Raw genomic sequence first — 15,217 nt, 5'->3', positions numbered from 1 at the left:
CTTGGTCAGAAGTTCTGAGAACTGGGATCACAGAAGAAATGACAGAGACAGGTGAAGGATCAACAGTGCCCAACTCAGATGGGGAGTAGGTGGAGCTGGAACAGAAGGAAAACTGAGACTCATTATATGAGGAAAGCAGGGCAAGAAGAGGGGACACTGAGGTGGAGGCAAGTACCTGGTTTAGAGACAAGGACAGGCTTGACTGGGCAAGAGCAAGAGGGTTGCGCTTCTTAAATAAGAGAGGCGGAGGGTCTATTTCCACTCATAGAAATATTCTCCTCCAGGAACAGCAAGGAAGTCAGTGCTCCAGACTCTCCACACTCCTGGGCTACCAAGCAACACTGGTAAGGCACAAACTTCATCTCCCCCCATGCAGGGCTAACACAGCAGACCACTACTGTACGCTGATGCTATCAGATATTCTGTAAGTTCAGGCCACTGTGATCTTGGCAGTGGTTTTAATAGTTATAAATCCTAATAAACCATACAGATGTCAACATGATTCTAAGTCATGAAATTCCTCATAATGCAACTTTTAATACGTACTGTTTTTTGAAGCAAGTATAGCAAGGGATATGTTTCTCTTTCACACACACAGAGCTGGAGATACTAGTAATTCTACTAAAAACTACAGCTGTTTATGCTGTTTAAAATGCAGATAGATCAGGTGTTGATCTCCATTACATTTAGCCATTTTCTTAAACTTACATATTTTCAGCAAAGAAGAAGTCTGCCTTATTCTGCATCTCCTTCATAATCTCTCTTTTCCAGTTTGAAGAGTTAACCAGCATGTGTTTGCGGCCCAACACAAGCAACCGGGCATTCTCTTTCGCCAGGCAGTTGACAGCATCAAACAGCTGCAGAAAACAAAGGAAACCCAAAGATTTTCTTAGCTGTAAAAACCGACTGACAGGAAACACTTTCACACCTTTGTCTCAACTAGTGGGACTTCTAGCATACCCTCGCTTCCACAGTTCTTAACTGCAATACGAATTAAGTAGATAACTAATTTAACTCCCTAATGACAAAGAAAAAAACCCCAAAAACCATTGTAGGAAGCTGCTCTCAAAGACACAGACAATACATTGCTATTTTAAACCTTTCCCAGCTCTTGCAGCTTGAATGACATGAATGAACTCGGGAAGAGTCGTATGGAGATTTCAGAAATTCAGAGTCAGCTGAGGGAACTGAATCATATTGGGATTTAAGTAATACGCACTTTTGGAAATGATTCAGCACTGAAGCCTTCGTTGCTGTCAGAGGAGGACCGAGCCCTAAACCATACTGCTTTTCCAGCCCCACCTATTGTCGAAACTAGAGAACTACATGTGATCCGAGCTGCCCTGTGGGGAAGAAGAAAGCAGCAGTAAAAGGAAATCTATGACCTCAGGATTAAGGGTTTATGAAAGCCACATCCAGACTAGCCTCCCACTTATGAACCAACATCCTGAGGTGGCAAATTCACTGCTACGCCAGCTTCTCTTCAGAGGGACTTTTCACCAGCCTCTTAGGGCTGTGTCTCTTCAGCAATAAATGCTTCCCAGGACAGGCACTTGTGCCTGTGGCTTTCCCTCTCCGCTTCACCCAGACAGAGCTCATGGAGGGCAAAGGTTCTGGCTTTCAGCATCCAGTTTATTACTGCGGACTGCTCACAAAGCAATGGCATTTCAATTCTGCCCAGAAAGAGGGAAGAACTGTTTCTTGAGACTGAAGCATCACATCGGAAGGCCGAGGACAGTATGCACAACCTCCAGAGAAAGGTGTTTCCTATTTTTTACCTGCATTTGCTACCACTATTTGTCAATATACAATCTCCTGATTTTTCTCTAATCCTTCTTCCTGCTTTTGTAGCTATTCCTTCTTCCTTGTTATATCTTCTCCCTGCAATACCTCCATTTGCCTTTCTCCTTCTCTTGTTCTTCCCCCTCCTTTCCCTCCTATTTGTGATCCTTATCATTATTTGGTATCATTATCTTTTGATTCAGGGGCTAGAAAGAATTGTTCTTCTAACTCTTGGGTACAATTTTACAAGGCATTTAGTTTGATCTAGCTGCAAGTAGCAGTGAAAAGGGGTGGTCCCACTCAATCCTCTCTGCACATTCCCACTACTTCTGTTGCATCAGATCTAACAATGTCACAACTACCCACGAGCTCACCGATCCAACAAAAGAAATTTGTTTTGCAGGGTTGAGCTTGCAGCCACACAACCGATAGACCTGAGTCAAAGGCGATGACTGATGGGAACACATTGCTGGAGGTGGTGAGGACAGGAAGCGTGGGACTGCCCCCTCAGCAAAGGACCTGCAGGTGGATCAAATTAAGTATGCCATGAATCTGGATCTGAGGATCTGAGAGAGGAGGCCAAAAGATTTTCTGTGTCAATTTTAACTATTGACCTATAAGCTGCTGTTACCAACATTGACTCTGAGGGACTGAAGGCTCTGTTTTCATGGAGACATAGGGTCTCGCTGCTAATGCAAAGCACAAAAGCCTGACAGCACCTGTCGGAACTGGCTTCCTGCTTCCAGGAGATCATGCTGGAGATCGGCTATTTCTCTGCATGCATACAATCTACTTTTCCCTAGTTAAAACAAACAGGACATAATGTGAGCAGGAAAAGGCCAAATGCAGTAATTTCTGCCTATAAAACAGCAGGTAAAAATAAAAATGGCATTCTCTCCCTTGCATGCCCTGAATCTTTGGAGATACATTTCAGAATTCTTACTGGAACACGGAGTTGAAAGGTACAAACAAAAGCCACCATTTTTATGTTACTGGGAGGCTTTCAAAGTAACTATATTAAGTAATAACATATCTTCTCATCTATGTCACAGAATTTATTTGATTATTAAATTATGAGGTTATTAAAAATTGAAAAAATGAAGTTCAGTTTTTCAATATTGACATTTCTTTTTGGAATGTCTCATCTGGGCAGTAAAAACTGGCTCATCAATTTTACTTGTTTACAGTCACTTTTATTTTCCAGTTCTTATGCTTTGGCCCAGTCCAGCAAATAGTTGGATACAAATACCAAAAGAGAATTAAGTTTGTTAAGCTGAGTTCATTAAACTTAGTAAAAGTTAGGAATGTACCTACTACTTTCATACACGTTTTCATGTAGAGAAGCCAACAGTGAAGACATACCAACCATGAGTAACTTAAGCAACCCCTTACAAATTCCAAATGAAAATACTTTCTCTTCCTGCCTAATGTTTTGCTACATTAAGGGAAGGTTAGCAGAAAGTCATGTGGGAAAAAAAAAAAGTTCAAAAATTTTTCAAAGAACACTCCAGGAACAGATGCCACAAAGTCTGAAATAAAAAACTTGACAGCAAGAAGATCCTCATGGGGCAACAGAAGAAACAACTCCTAAAAGCAGACTATGAGTCAAAAAGAGTCTCAGGAACATCGTTGCACTAGTGGTACTGCAAAGAATTGCCAGTATTTGAACTGCTGGAGTTCACCCTCAATAAAAAAAGGAAACACCTTTTAATTACACTTATGGTTCAACACCAAGGCAGCTGGATTTCCAGATACAGATGGGTCAATTGGGGCTATTCCCAAGCTTATAAAAAAATTAACTTAATCAGCTCCCTTAAGTCTTTCTTTCTGAAGGTTATAACTAGTGTCACTTTGTACCTGTTAGTCATATGGACTTTCTTCTGCATATTATTAGCATATGAGGTTCTCTAGTATGAAGTGCTTCTGGGGAAAAAATTGAGGGGTTGGTATAAATTAGCTACAGTTTTTCAATGGAAAAACTCAAAACAGGCTTAAATCGTAATAAAATTAACGGGAATCACCATTAAAAAATTTAGAAACTCCTGCCTGCATAACAGCACACATCTCTCCTCTACTTACCACAAAGATTAACCTTTACTTACACAACTAAAACACAGAAAATAGAAATTATTTTTGCTTTCACAAGATAAAAATAATTTTGTTCTGCACACTCCCTTGCCTGACGCAACTTTACTAAAGAGCATTTTATCTCATTTTAGGCTTGGGCGCTTAACAGGGGTGGTCTACAGGGAGTCACAGAACTTACATGGGGGGTTTCCTAAGTGTGTCTACTCCCACGCCTGGCTGCTTCTCAAGAAAGGAAGACGTGAGAGACACAGTAACACTTGTTTTAGTCATAGAGGAAACTGAACATAATACTGTTAACAAAAAAACAGCAGTAGTGATCTCCCACTTAAAAAGACACGAGTATTTTATTAATCTAGTATTTCCAAAATTTATCTAAAAATTATCTGCCACTACACAATGCAAATAAGCTATATGCAATAAGCTTTATGTAGATGCACCCTTTGACTGTTCCCACATTATTTAGGCAGCAAATACCAGATGCTCAGTTGGATAATCTGTTCAAAAGGCAATCTGTATAAAACATTAACAAACATACAACACACACATTCCCTATGCTAGTCATTTTTTTGAGAATGAGGATTACAAAATTAGTGAAAGAATGCCATTTTATTAATATTAGTATCTTTCAAATTTGGACAGTAGAGCATATAAAAACACATTTTCTCTGAAAACAGGAATTATAAGATGCCATTTTGCACAGAAGGGAAAATAAGTATGGTTAGATTGGCTGCTTCAATTCATATGGCAACATGTGGCTGAGGCAAAGTAGCAAGAAGCTGTGAATCGCTGCTGTTCTGCACAAATCACTGGCCACACCAAGGCACTAGAAGTACTACTGGATTATTAACTATCATTGCATTCAGTCTTTCTTCTCCTCTGACAGGGCACATCAGGATCCATGTTTCTTTCTGAACTACACATTTTAACCAACTGTCTGTGAAGACCACTAGATCCTTCTCCAAGAAACTTATGCTTATTAGCGCCTGCTGAATACATTCTGCTTGCAATCTCTTTCATCATTTATCAGTTACATTTAAATTATTCCCATGCTGTCCCAGTCTTTGTTTAATTAGAACTTTCTCAAGCTTCTCCTAAACCTTAACATTTTACTTGCAATGCAAACAATTTTGTGTTCACAGCACTTTAGCAAACAACTGATGGAACCAGGGTGCAGCCACAAAGAAGTATGAAACTACACACAGATCAATGGAAGAGTCAAGACCCGCTGTTCACAAATGTATCAAGTATCTCCCATTGTGGTTCTTCTAAGCACGCTGCTAATAATTTTTTCTATGATTTTTTTTAATTATTAAAAATAATCCATAATTAAATGGATGGATGTATCCAGCGTGCATGTTCTAACTCTGATTTCTGCACCTTAATCTGTGAATCAGTGAAAAACTGGCACACTTGTACAGTACTTTGGCTGAGTGTATGTATTTATCTTTCCTTGGGACAGTCCCAGAGACACGAGCTATTTCCCCACACGTAAATGAGTTCTTTTTTATTTCTGCAGCAATGTCATTATATGGAATTTCCCCTCCACCACCAAGCTCTTGCCCTCATATCACAATGCACCTTTCGTTTTTTTTCTGTTGTGCTGATATAATCTATTTGTTGGGCCATGTTGTCAACCAGGTCACGGCACAATCACAACTGTGCTCACACACCAGGGCAGGAACTTCTGGATCAGAGGAGCCGGAGTGAAAAGAGGGAGAGGCAGAGCAGTAGGACAGAGAACGCATACTCCACAGGATGATGCTCATGTTGAACTCCTCATATCATGTAAAAAGCCTGAGCTTTGCAAATATGAAATAAAGCAACCAAAAATGCTGTAATGGTAGTTCTACATTTTAAAAATCAGCAAGTTATACCTTAAAAGAACCACTTTCCAGGTAACAATAAATATCAACAGTTTCCCATCAGAAGGGAACTTTTCTATAAAAATTCCTGGAAATAACTTTGCAGTGACCCACATTCACAATTCTACACAATTTACTGGGGATCAAACATAAGAGTTAAGCTGGGAGAGCAGTGAATCCTCGTCACACCTGCAAGACTGATCCTCATTCTTTAAATTTCACAACAGCCTTATGAACTAAATGCGTAATTAAATCTCTGTTTTACACAAGTGCATAATGGAGCACAAGGAAGACAGAATAATTACTCTACCTCATACAAGGAACTATGAGCAGAGCAGGATACAGATTTCCTAAGGCTTCACTGCCAGTCACCCATTCTGATCACTAGATCACGCGGTGCCACATGTCCCAGTTTCAAAGGTTACCTTGCCGCAGGACAACCTTTCTCCTGGGACACTACCGGTCGTTTCCCACTTGTCAGATGGGAAACCCTTCAACGCTGCTGCTGGGAGGCACACCATTCAGTGACTCAGCAAAATGTGGCTCACCTGTATACAGGTATAGCATGAAGAAGTAATCAACCAAAAAAAGTTTAAATTGTTGTTAATAAATCATGTTTGCCACTTTCTAAACGTTTGGTTTCACTAACTACATTTAAAAGCAAAACAATCCTACAATCAGATATCTGCTAATAACAGCAACAAACTGCTCTATTACTGTTATTTTCACCTGTTGTTAGCGCAGCCTCCCACCCAACACTGTAGCTGTGAAACTGCAGAGGAAACCCCGACGCTGACCACAGATACAGAGCTGCCGTAAGTACACTGTCAGGTGGAGCTGAGCACGAGCATTCTCTCCAAAGGTTAGCAAGGAATCGATTCCCACCACCACCACATTTATTTTACTTCGTTTCATCATTTTTAGTTGCCTTTTTACATATTATAGACAAAGAAGCTCAAAAAAACTCTGTACTTTAGTACCACACACAGGAGAGAGAGACACGATGGGAAGTGGGAGTTTTTTCCCACGGCACGGCCAGCTGCCCAGGGAAGGCAAGGGTGCTGCTTGCAAGAAAGGCTAGACTTTCTCACCGAGCCTGGTAATTTCACCGAAGCAGATTCAATACCATTATCACAGCATCAAACACAATAGAAGCTGCTTCTTGTATTCTCTATATATTCCTGATGACACAGTGTAAGTTAGTCGCAAAGTCCTCTTTACTCAAATGCAGGGGCAGCATACGCATTTCTTGGTCCCCTACAGATGATCTGCCCCTGACTAGCAAGGGGATAGCTATTTAGAAGGGAAAGCAGTAATGGATGAGTAAGTAGCAGTCACTAAGCTTAATCAGCCTGGTTTACTTCATGCTCTTGAGACAGCCAACAGCTAATTCTTGGGAATTATCCCTTACGACACTGGAGACCTCTGCAATACTGCAGAAACAATATTGTCGGGAATATTTGTATCCTGTGTTACAGTAGGACTATTTAGATTGATGCAACACACACATCATCATGCAAAACTCTACCAGTGACAGCACTTCACACACCAATGACAGCAATCACACAATGTTTAACATGTTTTAACCTGTCTACATTGACTCCACACCTAGAATTGACTTATCCTCTCTTGATGCATTCACTAGAGATACGTCTTAACTCCCTATCACAATTCATTAAAATTTGCAGTTGATTTTTAGATGCCAGCTTTTGCTTTTGACTTCACAGTCAACTCTATTAATCAAAGGCAGATTATTGGCTGAGCAGGAAAACTAAACCACAGAAGCAAAGATACCCAAGTTCATTTAATACAGATTGAGGATGGCACAGTAGCCTCAGTTTGCTCAGATGAGGTGATGCCTAAATAGAGCTCTGCTGTTTGCAGAGTAAGTTAGTATTCAGAGGCATCCTGGGGATGCTTTTGCAGCCAGGTCCAAACTGACTGTGTACTAAGATACCCAGTGCCCATGCACAGTCCAGTGTTCCCACTGACTGGAGGATTTGGCTCAAGTGCAGCACTGGATGAATGGAGACATATTACTTCCAGGTCAAAATTAACTACAAGGATACTCCATGGACTGCGTCCAAGCTAATGAGCCCTCTTGAATCCTAGGTAGTGGGGAGAATAAAGCAGAGTGACCGTAAACAGATTCAGCTCAGGTACTGAAGCAATAGCACAATTTATATTTTCCTGTGTTCATGGTACCCTGGCTATTATGCCAGTAACGGAGATATCTTTGATTACAACTCTACTTGATTTCAACTGAAGATGGAACCTGCTCAAAATAATCTCTGAAACAGTTCTGAATGTAGAATATGTGCGTAATTAGGCTCTGACATTATATTCTGCTATATTATAAACTATAGGTAACATTTCCAATTTCAAACAAGCTTGAAGAGCCATCCATTTTTTATTCTACTGACCAGCTCAGAGAACAGCACAATACAAACCAAACCTGTGTAAATTAACTTTAGGTTTGGAAAGACTGTTACAAATTTCTCCTATGCAACATGAAGATAGGGATAGGTCCCCATCCTTCCCAGCAGAGAGGCATGTAAGGAAAAAAGGTTTTGAAATAGATATTTTCTAATATATAATCTAATTACAGCCATATCCTGCTCTGTCTTATTCCTAACAGGCATGACAAGTAGTGATTTAATGGATAGTGAAGCAGTATTTCCTAGGAGAATTCACAGAATCAAGGCAGGATGCATGCAGGGACCGAAGAAATATATACACAACTTACTGCACAGAATTTAAATTGTGTGTATGACATGAAGGATGGGGAGGCAGGAGCGGGATCATCAGGTGGAGGAGACACTAGCTTTTTGGAGTCTGGCTTTTCAGAATGGACTGTCACTTTTAAAAGATCTCAGCCACTTTGTCAGACCTCACACCTGACAAACCTTTTAGTGTGACCATTCTTGCTCACACTTTTTGAGTATCACTCCTTTTGAATGGTAGTATTTTCACCATTGTGATCTTTAGATGAATAAAGGTCAACCATGAATAAAAGAAAGAAAAATGGGTAGTGACAATAGTTAGCATAGCATGTTATTAAATGAACAATGCCAAGAACTCCGGAAATGATGGCTAAAGAAGAGACGGACAGTTGGGGAATTGCTGAATTTTATAGTATAAATTGCAAAAGAGAGAAACAGGCAATTTTTTCTGGTTCTTACAACAATTCAAGAAATACATGGATAAACAAACATTCTTCAGTTGCATAATGGCATTTTTGAAAGTTGAATTTTGTAAGTCACTGCAGCGCCAGTCAAGTTTCTCAATCCCAAAGTTTTGTTAACCAGCTACAATACCATTTTCTTTCCCAATCACTTACAAAAAATTTAATGTTGGTTTAAACATGCAAGCAGACCCTTTGATGTTGGCTCAGCAATTATGAAGTAGGCATAAAGATAGAAGAGAAAGAGTGAATCTGAAATCCAAAGTAGCATTTTGATAAGGCAGCAACTGGGAAATGTTCAATTCACAATTAACTATAGCCCAGTCCTAGCAGCTGTAAGTTTTGTATTTTAATTTTGGACTGGCAGTAAAATGTTTCCTTTCATGAATTTGAATTTTCTGAATGTCCCTCCTTCTTGAGTCATGTAAAAGGGTAAAGATATTTCTCTTCTTCTGATCTTCTCTGAGATATTTTTTCTACGTAGCTGACACCATTGTATACTTCTATCTCTCCTCTTACTCATCTTCTTTCTTGCAACAAAGAATAAATACCAAGATCTTGACAATACATATGGGGCATCTTGCATGGAATTTTTTTTATCCAGACCTCTCCTGAGCACTTAGTGTTTTGTACCAAAACCTGGAGATTTGCAAATTATTAAAAAGAGTTATCAACCCTGCAAACCAAGGAGATGAGCTAGATGATTCTGTCTGTCTGTGATTATACACGAGTAGGAAAATAAATATGTAAAAGCTGAAAGGACATGAAGTATTACCTGTGCATTTCCACATATCAATACTATCCTTTGTGCTCATCCTTGAATTCTTTCTGCCTGCATTGCTGTTTCTGCAACAGTATTTTCTTACTGATCACTACACATTGCTTCACTGCAACAAGTACTATGCATATCATCTTTATTTTTATGAGGAAGCAAGTTACATAAAAATGAAAAGGTACGAGGTTTTACGTATTTTTGTATAGGCTTCAGAAGTGAAACTTTACCTATCAGAGCCACTGACTGTAAATGGAATAATTGTCCCAGCTGAAGTCACAGCTTCAGAAGTCTTCCATCTTTCACTGTAAATCCAGTCTTTGCCATTACATTGGTACTCTCGCATTTCTATTATTATTATAGCAGCTGTATACAATGACTCAAGGCCATAAGAGGCTTTCTCTTACCATTTCTCATTTTAGAAAGAATGTAAAAAGCTAACTATTAGAATGGAACATTTGTGAACTAAAGGCAGCTGTGCCAGTCTTAGATTTTCACAGTGCAGGTCAGAAGTTATTTTTAAGTACTGAAAGTCCACAATGTGAGCAGGATCTTGGGGTCACGGTGGCAGTGGTGGAGATGGGGTGTTATGAAAATGAAAGCACAAGCTTGACTGATCCTTTCCATAGATAGGAAATAACTTGGTGCAGGACTGAAATCGGCTTTGTAAGACTGAAACTGACAGTTTAAAAGATACCAATATTTTAGCTCTCACCACTGTCCTATGCAGATGTCTGCACAGCATCACTGACCTAGTCTGATGTTAAGTGTTTTCCCCCTCTCCAATCTGTGGTTCAAAAAGTCCCAAACGGTACTTTTATTCTCTGAGGAAAGGTGCCACAGCAGCTGGAGGGATCACTGTTACAGAAGGCACAGGCACGATGCTGTTCAAGACACGTAAATCTATGCTTCTGTAGCAACATCCTATGTTTTAATAAACTTGACAGTTCCACAAAAACTTTAAAATAAAGACTATTTCTATGCTCACATGTCAACAGACTTATCATCCAGATAGAATGATATGATAACCAAGAAAACCTATCAGTAAATTGATTGCTTGCAGTCGAAAAAAAGAAATGGACTACAACATGCAGCAAAGATTTGTAACACAATTTTCACACTGCTTTTCTTCTGTTTCTCATTAGTATTATTTTCCAGTTGCCTGCTACAGATTACTATTCAGAGATAAAAAGGTTACCTTCAAAAACAATTGTTCCAATAAGAACAATTTTGCAGTTCTTAACGCAAATAAATACATTAACAAACACTACTCAAGTGAGTAGTGATTTCTCTTTGAGGGTCAGAAAGATGAAAAATTTGTTTAATATGAAAGAGAACATATAAAATGTTCTTCTTCAATAGGACAAAAATCAACAGAAGCAAACTAAAGCACAAAGGTCTGAGGTGGAGGAGTAGCTGTATGGTCAGTCAGGCCCACCTACCCCGGGCAGACCATGCACCAAGGCTTTCAGCAAGGAGGGACCAAGGAAGGAATCTGTTTAATACTGGTAAGAGCATAACTGGTATTTACCAGGCTGGAGAAAACTCAGGAGACTTTCACATACACCAGTACACCTTGCACTGCCTGTCCCATGAGGCAGAGGTTTAACTGTCTCATTTGATCAAGGCGGCACACCTTGGTAAGCAATATACTGTTTCTGCAAAACCAGCAAAAATCTGATGCAGAGTGTATCACAAGTGAATGTAAACTATGGGTCAGCATTATTCTTCTTAACACAGTCATTAACTTCGACCGTACATCACAGCAGACTCATGCCATTTTACTACTAGTAACACTGCAGGCAATATCTATGTCTGGAGATCCTAGGCAGTGAAGGTCTGAAAGCCCCCGACAATAGCTACAATCCACAAGATCTAATTTACCTCAGTGCTTTTAATATAAGTTTATTGATAACAGTCTGCAATACTCAATAGCTGGACACTGGGCAGGCTGCTGTCTAAAGTATTTTTCTTTAACTCAGGAGATAAGATACAGCAATTTGACAAACAGATAATATCGTCAGCTCCTACAAATTAATTATGGATGATATTTGGCATTTGTCTAAAAGCTCCACCTCCTGGGAACAACTATTTATATGAAAATCTTTGTCTACTTAGTAATTTTTTTGCCCCTGTAGTCAAGAGAAATAAACTTGAGAATATGAAAATATGACCACCAGAAGGGCTTGGACAACAGACGCCAAATAAGAACCACCCACCCCCTATTTCATAAAAGGATCTACCTTTTTTAAGCAAATTTTGGTTTGGGGACTCAGCATTACAGTTTCCAGATATCTGTATATAACTATACCGGCCTGCACATTTGAGGAATTCTGTTGCATCTTTCCCTCCTTTGTCCATTTCCACGGAAAGAACGCAAATACCCACCTAACAACTCCTGGAGCAGCCAGGACCGAACAGCAGTGCTCAACTGCAAGACAGCACTACAGTTTCAGAAGTATTTCGTTTACCAAATTTATCAGATAGCTAAGGGTTAAAGCTCTGTGTCATATTACTGGTTGTGTTAGCTAGGCTGGCAGAGTGAATGGGCTTGTGGAAGTGAGAGTGAGTGGGATGACAAAAAAGAAATCCCTAACCTACAGCACTTGTATTTCTGAAAGCCCATTTGGGGATGCCCATTCAATGGAAAGTTAGAGCTTTTCACTCTGCAAGGCATGAAAGTATGAAGATATCAATGAGAAGTGAAAATGTCAAAAGCCTCCAATTCCTTTATTTAAGCCACTTCCTTCAACTATTGAGACTTAGGGCCATCACACATAGATGGATTTAAACAGTACAGTGCAATGTTTTACAGGGATATCATATAAATGACTTCAGATGCTGAAAGCAGCGTAGCGACATTAACATTAGACAAGCCCAGGATAACTACTCCTAATAAGGAGCAGGGTAAATCAACATCATTGAGGCTGACTGGTTCTGCTCTATGACCACCTGCTTGCAACCCTCTTACTATTACTTCATTTTATTTATTCAAATGTGTGGCAACTTAGGGCTGTGCTGGAAGAAAATTCCTATCAATCAATCAATCAATCAGGTATTAGTATAGGTAGTATTCAAGGAATACCTATCTTCCACTGTGCTTTCCTCAAACTTGCACTGAATGTAGAAGCTCAAATTCCAAGGAACCACAGCTCTAACAAGCACCTGCATCATACTTCTACTTTTTTTTTTTTTCAGTATATAGTGTAAGCACTACCTTGTTTACCCAAATATCACACAATTAGGCAATAAACAAGGAGAGAAGGCATCAGCAAGGTTGATCGTCCCATACTGGTATACCATGTAAGTCAGGAACAACTCCACAGAACCAGTGGAACTGAACTGGCTTTTAACTTCTGTTAGAGAGCTTATGGCACACAATGTACACAGCTTGCTCACGGAGCCATGTCAACATGACTCCTTAAAAGCTCAAGACTCAAAAAGATTCAAAATATTAGAGGCAGAAGAAATATTACTGCCAACTCACGATCATAGAAGTGAGCAGGTAAATGGATGAATGCTGGACAATGATGAAGACAGACATAAGCATCACTAATATTTCCTGATTTATGTAAAAGGTAAGTTGGTATCGTCAACATGACAGAAGCACAGGCCCAGTTTTAACAGTCACTACAGGAAATATTGTGCAAGGGTAGGACAATGCAGCAGCTGCAAATGGTAGAAATTATTTGGAAAAATTAGACAGAATTATCAGTTAATACTTTATAAAATTGGTTGGAAAACAGAGTATATTATGTTTACATGATTTTGACAACCTCTTTAGCTTCTGACTCACCCAACTCATTATAACTTCAATGCATGTTTCCAGCTAGAACTGTGAAAAGAACTATTAGGATCATTAAAGAACTGACTGGTGTATAATACATCAGGAAGAAACAGCATCACAAGCTAGTATCTCTGGGTGGAAAGGAAAAACCAGTAGATACTTATAAAGATTAGTATGAAATATGTAAATGATTTGAAAGAGAGAATTTCTCAAGAAGAGGAAGGTTTTCTAACACTAAGACAGGGCAGTAAGTACAATGCCAGAGATTAAGCATTCAAAGTGACTTAAAATGTAAATTTTGGGATCATATTTAGGAAATAATATTTATAGAATAGATAATATGAATGTTTATTTGATGGAGATGCACATAAAAAGGAGAACGATGCTTTATAAGGTTATTTCTTCATCTAATGTTTTTCAATGACTAATTTTTAAGATCTTAAGGTAGGCATCTTTCTTGGAGGACAGGGAGTGAAGATTTCTATTGTGTAACAGCACCACGGCTAACTGTTTGTAAATGCATATATAGTTTTAAATTTTTAGTTCATTCTCTATCATTTAGAAAAATATAAGCCAAAAGATCTAAAAAGTTGTAAAATCATGTAAGCAACAGGGGATATCAGGATAAGAAGCAAATAAGGAAAAGTGTTGAGAGTTTCCGCAAGTACCAAGGAAAGTTCTTTTGCTTTACACACGGAGATAGGCATGACCTCATACACAAGATGGACCGCCACAGCAGTAAGCCATTGACCTGCTACACTAGCGTGACATGCATATGAGGTGGCCCAGCAGGGTCCTTTTCAGGAGACCCTGCAACTCAGGACCTCCTCTGCAGTTTAGTTCAGCTTGGGTCACGTTGCTATGACTTGTCTCCTAGAAGCAGTCCCCAAAATTTGCATATTTCCCAGAGTTCATTCTACATGACAGAGGAAGAACCCATGTAGATTAGCATTGCCTCTGCTAGAAATCAGCCTGTGGGTTGTTTTTTTTTCCCTGCAAATTTGAAGAACAGCAGCAGCAAAGGTAGCCATAGCTTTCTTAAAGCTGATGCGAAATGATGATGCGAAATGACTGTTTCCTGCTCCTGCCACCTCTATTGCTACGTTAGGTAGCAGAGGCACACCACACATCATCCATGGGAGACTGCAATGGATCGCTGCAGTGGCACACACAAACTCCCAAACCTTTCCGGGGAGCAATTAATTTTCAACTGTATTTAAAATCTTATATTCATCCCATCTCTTACACTTAAATAAGGGGAAAAAAGCTTATTAGGAATTTTCATTCTATGACAAATAAGAATGTATTTTAAAAAATAGTGAAAAATCCAGAGGAAACTTGGGCTTGTTATATTAACTACAGGTAACCTGCAAGATCAGGATACTTCAAACTGAGTTGCTCACAGTCAAACAGGAGATCAACCACTACACAATAAAATGCTGGTCTCCCAAGTCCAATTTGAGCCCAACAGTAGCCCTGATTATCATCACACACACCCAGGTAGAACAAAGATCCTGTCAAGAAAGGAACATAGTTAAAAATGAAAAAGAAAACAAAAATCTGCGTGATACCTATCTTGCACAATGTATGCAATTTTTTATTCCAGCTAATTTATAACAAGAATATATGCTAGTTATTTGAGAAGGTCTGTAAAACGACAGCTGGAAAGTGCAAATGGGGACTATTCACCATTTCTCAGTACAAGCAGCAGAGGCCATCATACAAAATTAACACACAGCAGG

General features: G+C 39.4%; 1 protein-coding gene across 1 annotated transcript in view; it reads right to left on the bottom strand.

Annotated features, from left to right (window-relative positions):
- Positions 1 to 708: 708 nt before the first annotated feature.
- The window catches only part of LOC104080681 (mitochondrial ribonuclease P protein 3-like), a gene marked incomplete at its 3' end in the record, with an annotated part of 48,201 nt that continues 33,692 nt past the window's right edge, over positions 709 to 15,217 (bottom strand). Inside the window, exon 5 of the mRNA XM_009583157.1 lies at positions 709 to 857. Coding sequence (XP_009581452.1) covers positions 709 to 857 — 149 coding nt within the window. The remainder of the gene's footprint in view (positions 858 to 15,217) is intronic.

Source organism: Fulmarus glacialis, unplaced genomic scaffold (genome assembly GCF_000690835.1).
Source record: "Fulmarus glacialis isolate BGI_N327 unplaced genomic scaffold, ASM69083v1 scaffold7068, whole genome shotgun sequence".
In the NCBI taxonomy this organism is placed as follows: Eukaryota; Metazoa; Chordata; class Aves; order Procellariiformes; family Procellariidae; genus Fulmarus; species Fulmarus glacialis.
The sequence above is the reverse complement of the archived record's forward strand: the minus strand, read 5'-3'. Positions and strand labels throughout refer to the sequence as shown.